The following is a 13,246-nucleotide window of genomic DNA, read 5'->3' on the forward strand; positions in this document are numbered from 1 at the left end:
TTCTTGGATACATTGAGAAGATAATACATAATATTTCTCACCTATTATTCTACTTAGTCGTTTATTTCCATTCTGATAGTATGGATCTATTGATTTAGCTAGTAATTATAACAAAGATGATAATTCGCAAACCCAATCAACCACATTATCAGACAGCGATCGGCATTCATCTGTTTGGCTATACTCCGCTCAGCTCTTATAGCCCTGTCCCGTTTTGTCTGTAGGAAAGTTCATTTCTAGATGCGACAAGGATTCCTCTGGCAGAGACATCACATACACTACGCACGCATTCAGAAATCAACTTATAATGTGTTCAAAAACTAACAGGGATGAGTTTCAAAATCATATGAATAATCGATAGACCAACGTGCCTTGGATGCTAGGCGCTTTGTGAAACAAAGTTTTGGAAAGACTTAATGAAAAACAAAGAGAGAAGTTTTGGAAAGACCTTTGATTTGCAGCAACATACGCTGCATATTTTCGTATTACGAAAGCATAAATTCGAATTGCACCAAACACAGTGTGTTAGTTTATGGAGCGTTGAAACCAAGGTTGCGATGTCCTCTTGTAAGCCAATCATACAGTATCTCATGCCACGTGATCTCGTCAGCCGATGACAACAGATATTCAGAGCGTAAGACACGTGTTATAGTCAGCCAATAGAAAGAGCACTGGTTACGTAGCGCGAACACACAAAGGGGAAAAATTAACGGTTTATATTAATGTACATAGGATAGCTACAAGCAAAGCTAATCTTCAACATCTAATATTGAGCTGTTTTTGCATGTGTTATACTTTAAGATACATCACACAAATGTGCCAATAAATTTAAAATTATGACATAAATGCCTGGGCTCGAAATTCTTGCAAGTGGCTGGTCATCAAACTGCTAAACTTTAAACGCTCTGTGATTTAGAAATCCAACCCACTTTCTCACACGTAACAATTCATCTTGTGTAACAAGAAATTTACTTTGAAAGTAACACTTTTCGAACCACTGTTCGTAATACTATCTGGAGACTGTTAGAAATAGGTTCGATTTACCAGTTACCAGAGAGCGCCAGAAAACAGGCATTATTGTGTGTGAGCAGCTGCAGTGGTGTAGGAAGCTGACATGTAAATATGTATAAAGCACTAAGAGAGCTTACATTACACCATAAAAGAAACAGGGCATCAGAGGATACTCCCAAGAGCATCAGAATTTCGTAAACCATGCTGAAGTGCATAATTTGGCTTCAAGTGCACATTGCTTTTTTCCAGATTCACAATGAAGTAGGTCCCATCTGATATTAAGTTTTTCAGTGTGGTTTTTTGGATGTAAAATTTGTTGGAGTACCAGTACTCTACAATCTCATTTTTGTTTCTTTATTATGGCATAATGCCACACATGGCAGAAGATGATAACGTGCACTTGAAATTCAGCGAACAGTTGGAACTAACCAATACTGTGAAATGAAACACTTCATTTCAAATAAAATGACTGCCTCAGGTGAAAGATTAATAAAACCAAATTTCTTTAGCAAACTTGCAAAAATAACTTCATTGTTCTGCAAGGCGATTAATGCTTGACTGCTAGTAACTTCGAAATAAAATAAAATCAGAAAACAAACTAAAAATATAATTTTGTCCTCCATAATTATGTGAATGTATTTTAATTCACTTTATAGAAATCCGTTTTGTTTTCATTTGACATGGGAGCTGTAAACGAAGAGAAGCAGAGAAATCACTTAATGTAAACATGGGTCATGTGGAGACTAATCCCCTCCACACTACAACTCAGACAACTCTGCACATGAGCGAATCTAGCAGCTAGGGAACACAAGAAAAGATTTTTTCGTTAGCATCTGGCTGCTTGCTGCTAATACCTATACAGCTAACAGCCACACTTCTAAGTAGTTGAGAAGGTACTGCTCATACACAGGTCAACTGCGCATGCGCATCAGCCCGCTGGCGACTGGTCAAACAAACCTAATGCGAACAGTTGCGATGTCATGCTCATAACAAACAGTTTATTGTTACGAAGAATTACATAGTCTTCGGCCTACGGCCTTTGACATAGTTTTGCTATTTGCAGACAAATGTGTGCGTGCTGTGGTGTTATGTTGTTGTAAATTGCACATTTCCTTTGCCACTAAAGTTTTATTTTTTTCTCTTGTTTATATTTTATTGCTGCAGTATCATTCTCCAGTAGCAGGTTATAGTAACATTCTTCGCTAGAGAATCAATTCTTACCAGTCAAAATTACAAAAATTTAACTGAAAGCTAAAACAATGAAAAATTCCCGGGTTTTTCCCGGATTGTTTACACTCTGTGTAACTTCACGCTCCTGGGAGGCAATTTGTTGTTACGAAGCATTGCATAGTCTTCCTAAAGCCTTTGACACATTTTGCTGTTGGCAGACACTTGCACGAGCACTGTGTGTCGTCTTATATGGAGCATTTCCTTTGCAATTTAAGATAGTTTCATTTTTTTTTCCTCGTTTATGTCTTATTGTTGAAGTATTATTCTGCAGTAGTGGGACACAGTAATATCCTTTGTTAGTTTCGGTTCTTACTGTGGATGGTGTGTCTTACCAGTCAGAATCACAAAAATTTAAGAGAAAACTAAAACAATGAAAAATTCCCAGAATTCTAAAAAATTCCCAGGTTATTCCCGGTTTTCTTCCGGATGAAAAAATTCCCCAGTTTTTCCCAGATCTCCCGGTTGTCCCGGGTCCTATACACCCTGCATAATGACGTAAAAAGCTGCGCAGTGAATGCAGCAGAGTTGGTATATGACATGGCTACTTTCACAGGTGGCCTGTAACAGGAATCGAGTAGGAAGTGCTGGGTGGGGGGAGACTGAGCAGGTATTGCACTCAGGTCTTTCACAGGGATATGATTCCTGTGGCAAGGAGTTGCAAGAGGGAGTGGCACAGGGATGTACTAAGATGTTTTTAGGAGGGGTGGAAGGGATCTCAGGTAAGACGTTCATATTTCAGAGCAATATGACAGATAATCAAAGCCGTAGCAAAGGATACTGTTCAGTTGTTTCAGTGTGAGATAAGGGGGGCACTCCTTTGTACCTGATTCTTGGGGGCGGTGGGAGTGAGTGTTTGAGAGTATGGCAAGGGAAATCTGTTTTCTGACTAGGTTTGGGGGAAGTGCCTGTCTTGAAGGCCTTCGTGAGACCTCGAACATACTGGGCAAGGGAGATCTCATCATTGCAGGTACACCATCCAGGCTGCATGGGAGGGATTCCTGGGCATTGATGGGATGGCAGCTGTTGAAAAGCAAGTGCAAGTGGAAATGCTGTTGGTGGTTAGCGGGTTTAATATGGGCAGATGTGTAGCTGGAACCGTCAGAGGGGTGGAGTTCAACATCCAAGGCGACACACTGGTTTGAGGAGGGTCATGTGATGCACATGGGAGAGAAGATGTTGATGTTGCAGAGGACTGTGGATAGTGTGTCTTGGCCCTGAATACAGGTCATGAAGATATCACCAATGATTCTGAATCAGACTAGAGGTGAGAAAAAATGAGCATATTTCACACACACACACACACACACACACACACACACACACACAAGAAACTGAACTGACAAACTGTATCCACCTGGAAAATGACAGTGCTTCCCCAACTGCCAGTTAAATGAAATAACTATGCAGTTTGCACGGGAATTTGTGATAACTGACTGCCATCAAAATGTTGAAGATAGTATATCTGACTTCCCCCATGAACCATGGACCTTGCCGTTGGTGGGGAGGCTTGCGTGCCTCAGCGATACGGATGGCCGTACCGTAGGTGCAACCACAACGGAGGGGTATCTGTTGAGAGGCCAGACAAACATGTGGTTCCTGAAGAGGGGCAGCAGCCTTTTCAGTAGTTGCAGGGGCAACAGTCTGGATGATTGACTGATCTGGCCTTGTAACATTAACCAAAACGGCCTTGCTGTGCTGGTACTGCGAATGGCTGAAAGCAAGGGGAAACTACAGCCGTAATTTTTCCCGAGGACATGCAGCTTTACTGATGAGTAAATGATGATGGCGTCCTCTTGGGTAAAATATTCCGGAGGTAAAATAGTCCCCCATTCGGATCTCCGGGCGGGGACTACTCAAGAGGACGTCGTTATCGGGAGAAAGAAACCTGGCATTCTACGGATCGGAGCATGGAATGTCAGATCCCTTAATCGGGCAGGTAGGTTAGAAAATTTAAAAAGGGAAATGGATAGGTTAAAGTTAGATATAGTGGGAATTAGTGAAGTTCGGTGGCAGGAGGAACAAGACTTTTGGTCAGGTGATTACAGGGTTATAAATACAAAATCAAATAGGGGTAATGCAGGAGTAGGTTTAATAATGAATAAAAAAATAGGAGTGCGAGTTAGCTACTACAAACAGCATAGTGAACGAAGTATTGTGGCCAAGATAGACACAAAGCCCATGCCTACTACAGTAGTACAAGTTTATATGCCAACTAGCTCTGCAGATGATGAAGAAATTGATGAAATGTATGACGAGATAAAAGAAATTATTCAGGTAGTGAAGGGAGACGAAAATTTAATAGTCATGGGTGACTGGAATTCGTCAGTAGGAAAAGGGAGGGAAGGAAACATAGTAGGTGAATATGGATTCGGGGGAAGAAATGAAAGAGGAAGTCGCCTTGTAGAATCATAAAAGAAGGTTGTATACCTGGAAGAATCCTGGAGATACTAAAAGGTATCAGATAGATTATATAATGGTAAGACAGAGATTTAGGAACCAGGTTTTAAATTGTAAGACATTTCCAGGGGCAGATGTGGATTCTGACCACAATCTATTGGTTATGAACTGCAGATTGAAACTGAAGAAACTGCAAAAAGGTGGGAATTTAAGGCGATGGGACCTGGATAAACTGAAAGAACCAGAGGTTGTAGAGAGTTTCAGGGAGAGCATAAGGGAACAATTGACAAGAATGGGGGAAAGAAATACTGTAGAAGAAGAATGGTTAGCTCTGAGGGATGAAGTAGTGAAGGCAGCAGAGTATCAAGTAGGTAAAAAGACGAGGGCTAATAGAAATCCTTGGGTAACAGAAGAAATATTGAATTTAATTGATGAAAGGAGAAAATATAAAAATGCAGTAAATGAAGCAGGCAAAAAGGAATACAAACGTCTCAAAAATGAGATCGACAGGAAGTGCAAAATGGCTAAGCAGGGATGGCTAGAGGACAAACGTAAGGATGTAGAGGCTTGTCTCACTAGGGGTAAGATAGATACTGCCTACAGGAAAATTAAAGAGACCTTTGGAGAGAAGAGAACCACTTGTATGAATATCAAGAGCTCAGATGGCAACCCAGTTCTAAGCAAAGAAGGGAAGGCAGAACGGTGGAAGGAGTATATAGAGGGTTTATACAAGGGCGATGTACTGGAGGACAATATTATGGAAATGGAAGAGGATGTAGATGAAGATGAAATGGGAGATAAGATACTGCGTGAAGAGTTTGACAGAGCACTGAAAGACCTGAGTCGAAACAAGGCCCCGGGAGTAGACAACATTCCATTAGAACTACTGATGGCCTTGGGAGAGCCAGTCATGACAAAACTCTACCATCTGGTGAGCAAGATGTATGAGACAGACGAAATACCCTCAGACTTCAAGAAGAATATAATAATTCCAATCCCAAAGAAAGCAGGTGTTGACAGATGTGAAAATTACCGAACTATCAGTGTAATAAGTCACAGCTGCAAAATACTAACGCGAATTCTTTACAGACGAATGGAAAAACTGGTAGAAGCGGACCTCGGGGGAGATCAGTTTGGATTCCGTAGAAATGTTGGAACACGTGAGGCAATACTAACCTTACGACTTATCTTAGAAGAAAGATTAAGAAAAGGCAAACCTACATTTCTAGCATTTGTAGACTTAGAGAAAGCTTTTGACAACGTTAATTGGAATACTCTCTTTCAAATTCTGAAGGTGGCAGGGGTAAAATACAGGGAGCGAAGGGCTATTTACAATTTGTACAGAAACCAGATGGCAGTTATAAGAGTCGAGGGGCATGAAAGGGAAGCAGTGGTTGGGAAAGGAGTGAGACAGGGTTGTAGCCTCTCCCCGATGTTATTCAATCTGTATATTGAGCAAGCAGTAAAGGAAACAAAAGAAAAATTCGGAGTAGGTATTAAAATTCAAGGAGAAGTAAAAACTTTGAGGTTCGCCGATGACATTGTAATTCTGTCAGAGACAGCAAAGGACTTGGAAGAGCAGTTGAACGGAATGGACAGTGTCTTGAAAGGAGGATATAAGATGAACATCAACAAAAGCAAAACGAGGATAATGGAATGTAGTCAAATTAAATCGGGTGATGCTGAGGGGATTAGATTAGGAAATGAGACACTTCAAAGTAGTAAAGGAGTTTTGCTATTTGGGGAGCAAAATAACTGATGATGGTCGAAGTAGAGAAGATATAAAATGTAGACTGGCAATGGCAAGGAAATTGTTTCTGAAGAAGAGAAATTTGTTAACATCGAGTATAGATTTAAGTGTCAGGAAGTCGTTTCTGAAAGTATTTGTATGGAGTGTAGCCATGTACGGAAGTGAAACATGGACAATAACCAGTTTGGACAAGAAGAGAATAGAAGCTTTCGAAATGTGGTGCTACAGAAGAATGCTGAAGATAAGGTGGGTAGATCACGTAACTAATGAGGAGGTATTGAATAGGATTGGGGAGAAGAGGAGTTTGTGGCACAACTTGACCAGAAGAAGGGATCGGTTGGTAGGACATGTTTTGAGGCATCAAGGGATCACAAATTTAGCTTTGGAGGGCAGCGTGGAGGGTAAAAATCGTAGAGGGAGACCACGAGATCAATACACTAAGCAGATTCAGAAGGATGTAGGTTGCAGTAGGTACTGGGAGATGAAGAAGCTTGCACAGGATAGAGTAGCATGGGGAGCTGCATCAAACCAGTCTCAGGACTGAAGACCACAACAACAACAACAACAGTATATCTGAATTTCATTATCAAGTGAAGATAAAAAATTGAGAGATTATTTTGCAACCATGGATTTATATTATTTGCAGGCACTCCTAATTGATGTAGTTAGATTTTTGCGAGAGAGATTAAATTTTTACCACACGCAAAACTTTCTCAGGGTGTATACGTGGACAAGGAAAAAAAATTCCCGGATTTACCGGTTAAAAATACACTTTCTCCCGGGTGGAAACACAGTTTTTCCCTGTTAATTAACAGTTTATTTTCTCTCGGAACTGTATTACTTATCAATCATTTGAATGGTTATGGTTTTATACATGGGTGTAGAATTTCCCGGCACTTTAGAAAACGAAACTCAGGGGAAAAAAACACCTTTTGGAAAGATGTTTGATGTGCAGTAACATTTTTGTATTACGAAAGTATAAACTCAAATTCCACCAAACACCGCACGTGATCTCGCCAGCTGATGACAGCGGATATTCAGAGCTTCGGACACATGGTGTAGTCAGCCAATAGCAACATCACTGTTAAGTAGCGCGAACACATGAACAGGAAAAGTTAATGGTTTAAATTAATATATGTATAATGTTGCTACAAGAAAAACAAAACTTTCACATATAATATTGACCTCTAAGGCCAATACGCTGCAAGAGAAGCTAAGCTTTCACATATAATGTTGGTCTTTTATGCACGTATTACATTTTAAGATATATCACACAAATGTACCAGTAAATTTTTTAATAACGGCATAAAAGTGTGATCTTCTGGGCGATAAATTCTTCTAAATAGCTTGTCATCAAAGATCTGATTTTTAAATGAGTCCCAGACTGCTAGTGAAGTAGGCATCGACCTGATATTAAGCTTTTCAATGTGGTTTCGGGATGTAAATTTCCTTGGGTACCAGTACTTTGTTATCTCATGTCTGGTTCCTTGTTATGGCATAACATACACTTGAAATGCACCGAACAGTTGAAACTAGGCAATAGTTGGAAATTAAACCCTTTGTATCAAATATATTAACTGCCTAAGTGAAAAAGAAAATTTCTTCAGCAAACCGATAAAAATAACTTCATTATTCTGTATGGCAATTAATGCTTGACTGTCAGAAAGGTGGAAATAAAATAAAATCTGAAACTAATGATGTATTTTAGCCTTCCGTAATTATGTGACTGTATTTTAATTCACATGATAGCTCCCGGCCAAAGAAATTATTTTGTTTTCATTTGATGTGACTGCAGTAGACAAAGAGGAAACAGCAAAATCACTAAATGTAAACACGAGTCACATGGAGACTACCCTCTTCCCCATTGTAACTCAGACTGCTCTGCGCATCAGACCCGTATCTACGATATTTCCGAACCCGGGCAATAGTAGATGGTGGCGTCCCTAGAGCGTTTGAGATAGGACGTCAAAAATTTTTAAAAAATCGAGTTTTCAAAAAATGTGTTCATTTTGTAGCACACATCTTTCTGAAGAGTCTGATACACAAAACATACGTGTCCAAGGAATTGTAAGACATGTTATTTTCGTTGTGTGGAATTGAAATGTGTATATTTTGTAATGGATGCCATCAAACTATATTCAGGACAGTGTAAACTGAAATGTCCTATGGTGCCTCTCCTGCTTCCAGTCAGCCAGTTTGACATCCTGCCCCTCTTCTTCTTTTTCTTCTTCTTCTTCTTCTTTTTTTTAAAAAAAGAAAACCTTAAGAAAATTTGCACTCTTTTTTACCTATTAGCTAAAAACTTGCTGCTTTATGTGACATAAAATTAAGTGTAGGATACATAAAACCAGTAAAGAGAAGAGACAAGCAAGACAGTACACATTTCTTGAATCCTTAGTTCCTAGAATTTTTTTCTCTCTAATCTTGCTACAGCTTTACATGGCATGCTTTCCTTTCTGCAAAAGGATCTGTTACCTCATCAAAGTTCGTCAAACGTTTTGCTACATGAAAAATCGAAATGTCGTCTAACACTGAAAAAGCTATAATTACAAACAGGCCCAAGACTGGTGTGGTTTCTCGACCTGATTACCTGTATTTTGTCACTGTCTGCGAGATAAAAACTAAATAAGCCTTTATAATACTGCAGCAATTGTAACACATGCCAAATAAATGAGACTGTTTTGGCAGAAATGGTCAATTTTATAAAACGGCGGAATATAATTCACAAAGTTCCAATATCAAATGCCTATTAGGCCTACTACAAGCAAAAAGCTTTGCGTTAGGAAATAGTTTTACATTTAATTCATATGCTCCAGTTTCTCAAGCATGAGAACGAAAAGTAGTAGTGCGAAATTTTGATATAAATTTGGAATCGGCATATTCTTCCATAATTTAAGTGATGTCACCGTTTGTTCTCCTTCCTTGTTCTAACAAACAAAGTTGTCATCACTAATTCTGTATCTTTTCCTGCCAATGTCAAAGCTTATTCGCCCATTAACTTCACTAACTCTGCCAGAATCACCAGTTTAGTTATCCCGCGATTATTCTCCAGTTGGGCATTGTTACGTGTTCGTACAACGCGTTTTCTGCGCTACTTCCAGAATAGACCTTAAAGCAGCTGCTAGCTGGAGACTACAACTGGCCCTTGCTAGTATAGCGATCTGGCCAAAAATTTTCTGTCAAAATTTCATTTTCTTGGATACACCGAGAAGATAATATGTAATCTTTCTTACCTGTTATTTCTGACAGTCGTTTATTCGCACTCTGGTAGTCTGAATCTATGGATTTCGCTGGTTATCTTAACAACGCTCATCATTCGCAAACACAATCAACCACATAATCAGACAGTGGTTGACTTTCTTTCGTTCGGCTATACTCTACTCAGCTCGTATAGCCTCTTTGTCTGCAGGATGTGACAAGGATTCCACTGACAAGAGACATCACGTACACTATGCACGCATTCACAAACCAACTTACGATTCATTCAGAAATCAACCTAGAATGTGTTCAACAATGTTCAAAAACCGACAGAGACACGTTTCAAAGTCAAACGAATAATCGATAGACTAACGTGCGCTGGATGCTAGGCGCTTTGTGAAACAAGGTTTTTTCCTCAAGAATATGAATTTGCCACTTGGGACCTGTGGAATGGTACATTAGCTTATTTGTTTGAGTTGTAAATATATGTCATGTAGTGTTGTTTTTCTGATATGTTCTACATCCTGGAGGACCTCCTCACTATGGATCAATTGGAATGAAAGTAAATCTTATCTAATCTAATCTCATACAGAGAGTCATCAATAAAAGTAAAAGTAACTTCATGTGTGCCCTAGGCAAGTGCGTTGAGACCTGGTTGTTGATATTGTGACCTGGCAGACAATGTGAGTAGAAGCCTTTAGACACTTTGTAGACGATGCAGTTATCTATAATGTAGTACTATATGAGAAAATCTGCGCAAGTATCCCTTCAAATGCTGATAAAGTTTCAAAGTTATGTAAAGACTGGCAACTTGTTTAAATATACAGAAATTTAAAACTGCATACAAAACAGAAAATAATAATAATAGAAGAGGTACTCAATGACTACAATACCAATGGGTTAACTGGAACCAGTTGAGTTTCTCAAATATCTGGATGTAACAGTTTGCACAGATATGAAATGAATACCTGCCCAAATAGACATGCCCCTGGGAAAGTGCAGTTAGGTCTTTTTTTGCAGACTGCTTACAAATCACTTGTGTATACTGTCTTAGAGAACCACTCGTGTGTGGAACCCAAATCAAACAAGAGTAAGAGGGGACACTCAACTTCTACAAAGGTCACAGGGTTTCTTTCATTTATAGGTGTGTGTGTGTGTGTGTGTGTGTGTGTGTGTGTGTGTGTGTGTGTGTGTGTGTGGCCACTTTGAAAAGCCTGCATTAGCAACACTTGAAGATAGATGTTAATTATCCTGCAAAAGCCTACTTAAAAAGTTTTGAGGAGGAGTATTAAGTGAAGAATCTACGGATATTCTTCATACCCCTAAGCATTGCTCCCACACGGAGTGTGGAGAAAAAGATTAGCAAAGTATGGTGTTCCTTCCTACATACCTTATGACTGGAACAAAAACATATCGTAGTATGTGGTATCATGTTAAATACTCTCTGCCACGCACTTCACAGGGTTTTATGTAACTGTAGAACCTTTACTTTTAAACACAGAAAAAAATATTGATAGCATATTTGGAATTAAGAGGCACAAGATACCATGTGCACAAGTTTCAAAGTGAGGGGTCAGATAATCCAACATATAGTTTTGGTCTCCGAGAACTTTAGCAGGTTAATGTTTTCACGACAAAGGGATGCAAACTACAGTTGCATACTTGTCCCAATTCCAAGTTACGGACTTCTGAGACCTTCATATAGAAGTTGATCCCAATGTATGACAAGTGACTCAGTTCCAGCAGCGAGTTTTCTGAGTAGTAGAGTGGCTGCTGTATCTGATCCAATGAATATTTTTAGGCAATTCTGGTAATTTTGTTAACAGTCTTAAGAAACCTTACTGTCTCAACACTTCTCGTACCAAAAATTAAGGTCCCACATTTATACTCACTTTTTTGACCAGAGAAGATTCATGCCCGTTTGCTGAGCCAGAGCTTCAACAATCTGCTGTTTGACGGCTTCATCTGCCATCGCTATAGGTGATACTGCAGTAGCGATGGCAGCAGAGGGTGGCGTGGCAGCAATAAGCTGAGATGGGCCAGCTGGAGATGTAATTGGGGTCTCAACAGGTTTCGGAGGCTGGAATGCAACCTACAAAAAACAACTAATATTGCAGTTCTGTAGAAACTAGAGATGAGTAAGTGTTCAACAGGTCACATTCACAATAAACAATATGAGATAGAAAGTGCACATTGTATAAAAGTTGCACAGATATGAAGGTCATTTATAGGTTTGTAAACAACTGCTTATTTCTATCCAATAATTCCCCTTCAGTAGGGAACAAGGATTTCAGGAAGAAAAGTTTTAATCTGTATTAAAATGCTCTTTGCCAGATTTAATTTACATGGATGGAGTGTTCAACAGTTTAGTAGCTGTATTTCAACTCTTTCTGTGACAAAGTTAAATTCATTACAGGATCAAACAATGGATAATGGAGCACAGAATAAAGACAATAATATGAAAAGGATTGACTGCTACATACCATATGAAGTGCGACAATAAAGTAATGAGACTGATTTTCTTTGCAAGATGTGGCAACCCTGCAGGCTTGCGTAGGCACAGTATCTTTGACCTTGGTCTACAAACCGATTCTAGTCCAAGCGGCACATCGGTGCAAGTGCTCAATCGGGGCTGTACTGTAATAAGTTAACAGGTATGTGTGTGTCTCTCGTCACGGAAATGGAACCGCATAATATTGCGCAACGATATGCCATTTCTTTTTGCGTTAAAATGGGTGAAAGCGCGATGACAACTTATGGTAAGCTTCAGAAGGCTTTTGGAGAGGAGGTTATGTCAAGAGTTCAAACGGATCACCCAGACCAAAAAAAGCTCGCATGTCGAAGCCAAAAGTGAAATGCATGCTTGTGTGCTTCTTTGATTCTAAGGGAATTGTTCACAAAGAGTGGGTGCCTCCTGGACAAACAGTTAACCAATATTACTACAAAGAAATTTTAGAAAGACTTCATAAAAGAGTTCTTCGTGTCTGTGCCAACATTGCTGATAACTGGATTCTGCATCACGATAATGCGCCATCCCGTACTGCTCTGTCAGTACAGCAATTTTTAACCTCAAAACAAATTTCAGTACTACCACCGCCACCTTATTAACCAGATATCACTCCGTGCAACCTTTTTCCATTTACAAGAATCAAAACAGCGATCAAGGGACACCATTTTCAAACACCGCAAGATGTCCAAAAAGCTGTGACGAGGATCTTGGAGGATATTACAGAAGATGAGTTCCAGAAATGTTACCATCAATGGCAGAAGTGCTGGAAAAAGTGTGTGCAATCAGAAGGGAACTACTTTGAAGGAGACAACACTAAACTTGACTAAAATGGTAAGCAACATTTTTTTTCACATCAGTCTCATTACTTTATTGTCGCACCTCGTATATTGGAGACGTTGAGTCACACATAGGCACAACAAAGACAGTCAGACAAGCAAGCTTTCGGTCAAAAGGCCTCCTCCTGAATTAGACAAAACACACACACACATGACCACTGTCTCTGGCTGCCAAGACCGGACTGAGAATAACAATGCATGATGTGATAAGCAATCTGGGTGGTGGAGGGGCTAATGAGGTAGCTACGACAGGCAGGAGGACAGATAGCAGGGTAGGGGTGAAGGGCAGTAAAATGCTGCTTTTGGGAGAATACA

At 39.7% G+C, this 13,246-nt stretch overlaps 1 protein-coding gene across 1 annotated transcript in view; it reads right to left on the minus strand.

Moving 5' to 3' along the window:
• LOC126210098 (nuclear RNA export factor 1-like) overlaps positions 1–13,246 on the minus strand; it is a 136,754-nt gene that overhangs the window by 12,830 nt on the left and 110,678 nt on the right. Inside the window, exon 13 of the mRNA XM_049939234.1 lies at positions 11,479–11,678. Within this exon, the coding sequence (XP_049795191.1) occupies positions 11,479–11,678 (200 nt within the window). The remainder of the gene's footprint in view (positions 1–11,478; positions 11,679–13,246) is intronic.

This window comes from Schistocerca nitens, chromosome 10 (genome assembly GCF_023898315.1).
Source record: "Schistocerca nitens isolate TAMUIC-IGC-003100 chromosome 10, iqSchNite1.1, whole genome shotgun sequence".
Classification (NCBI taxonomy): Eukaryota; Metazoa; Arthropoda; class Insecta; order Orthoptera; family Acrididae; genus Schistocerca; species Schistocerca nitens.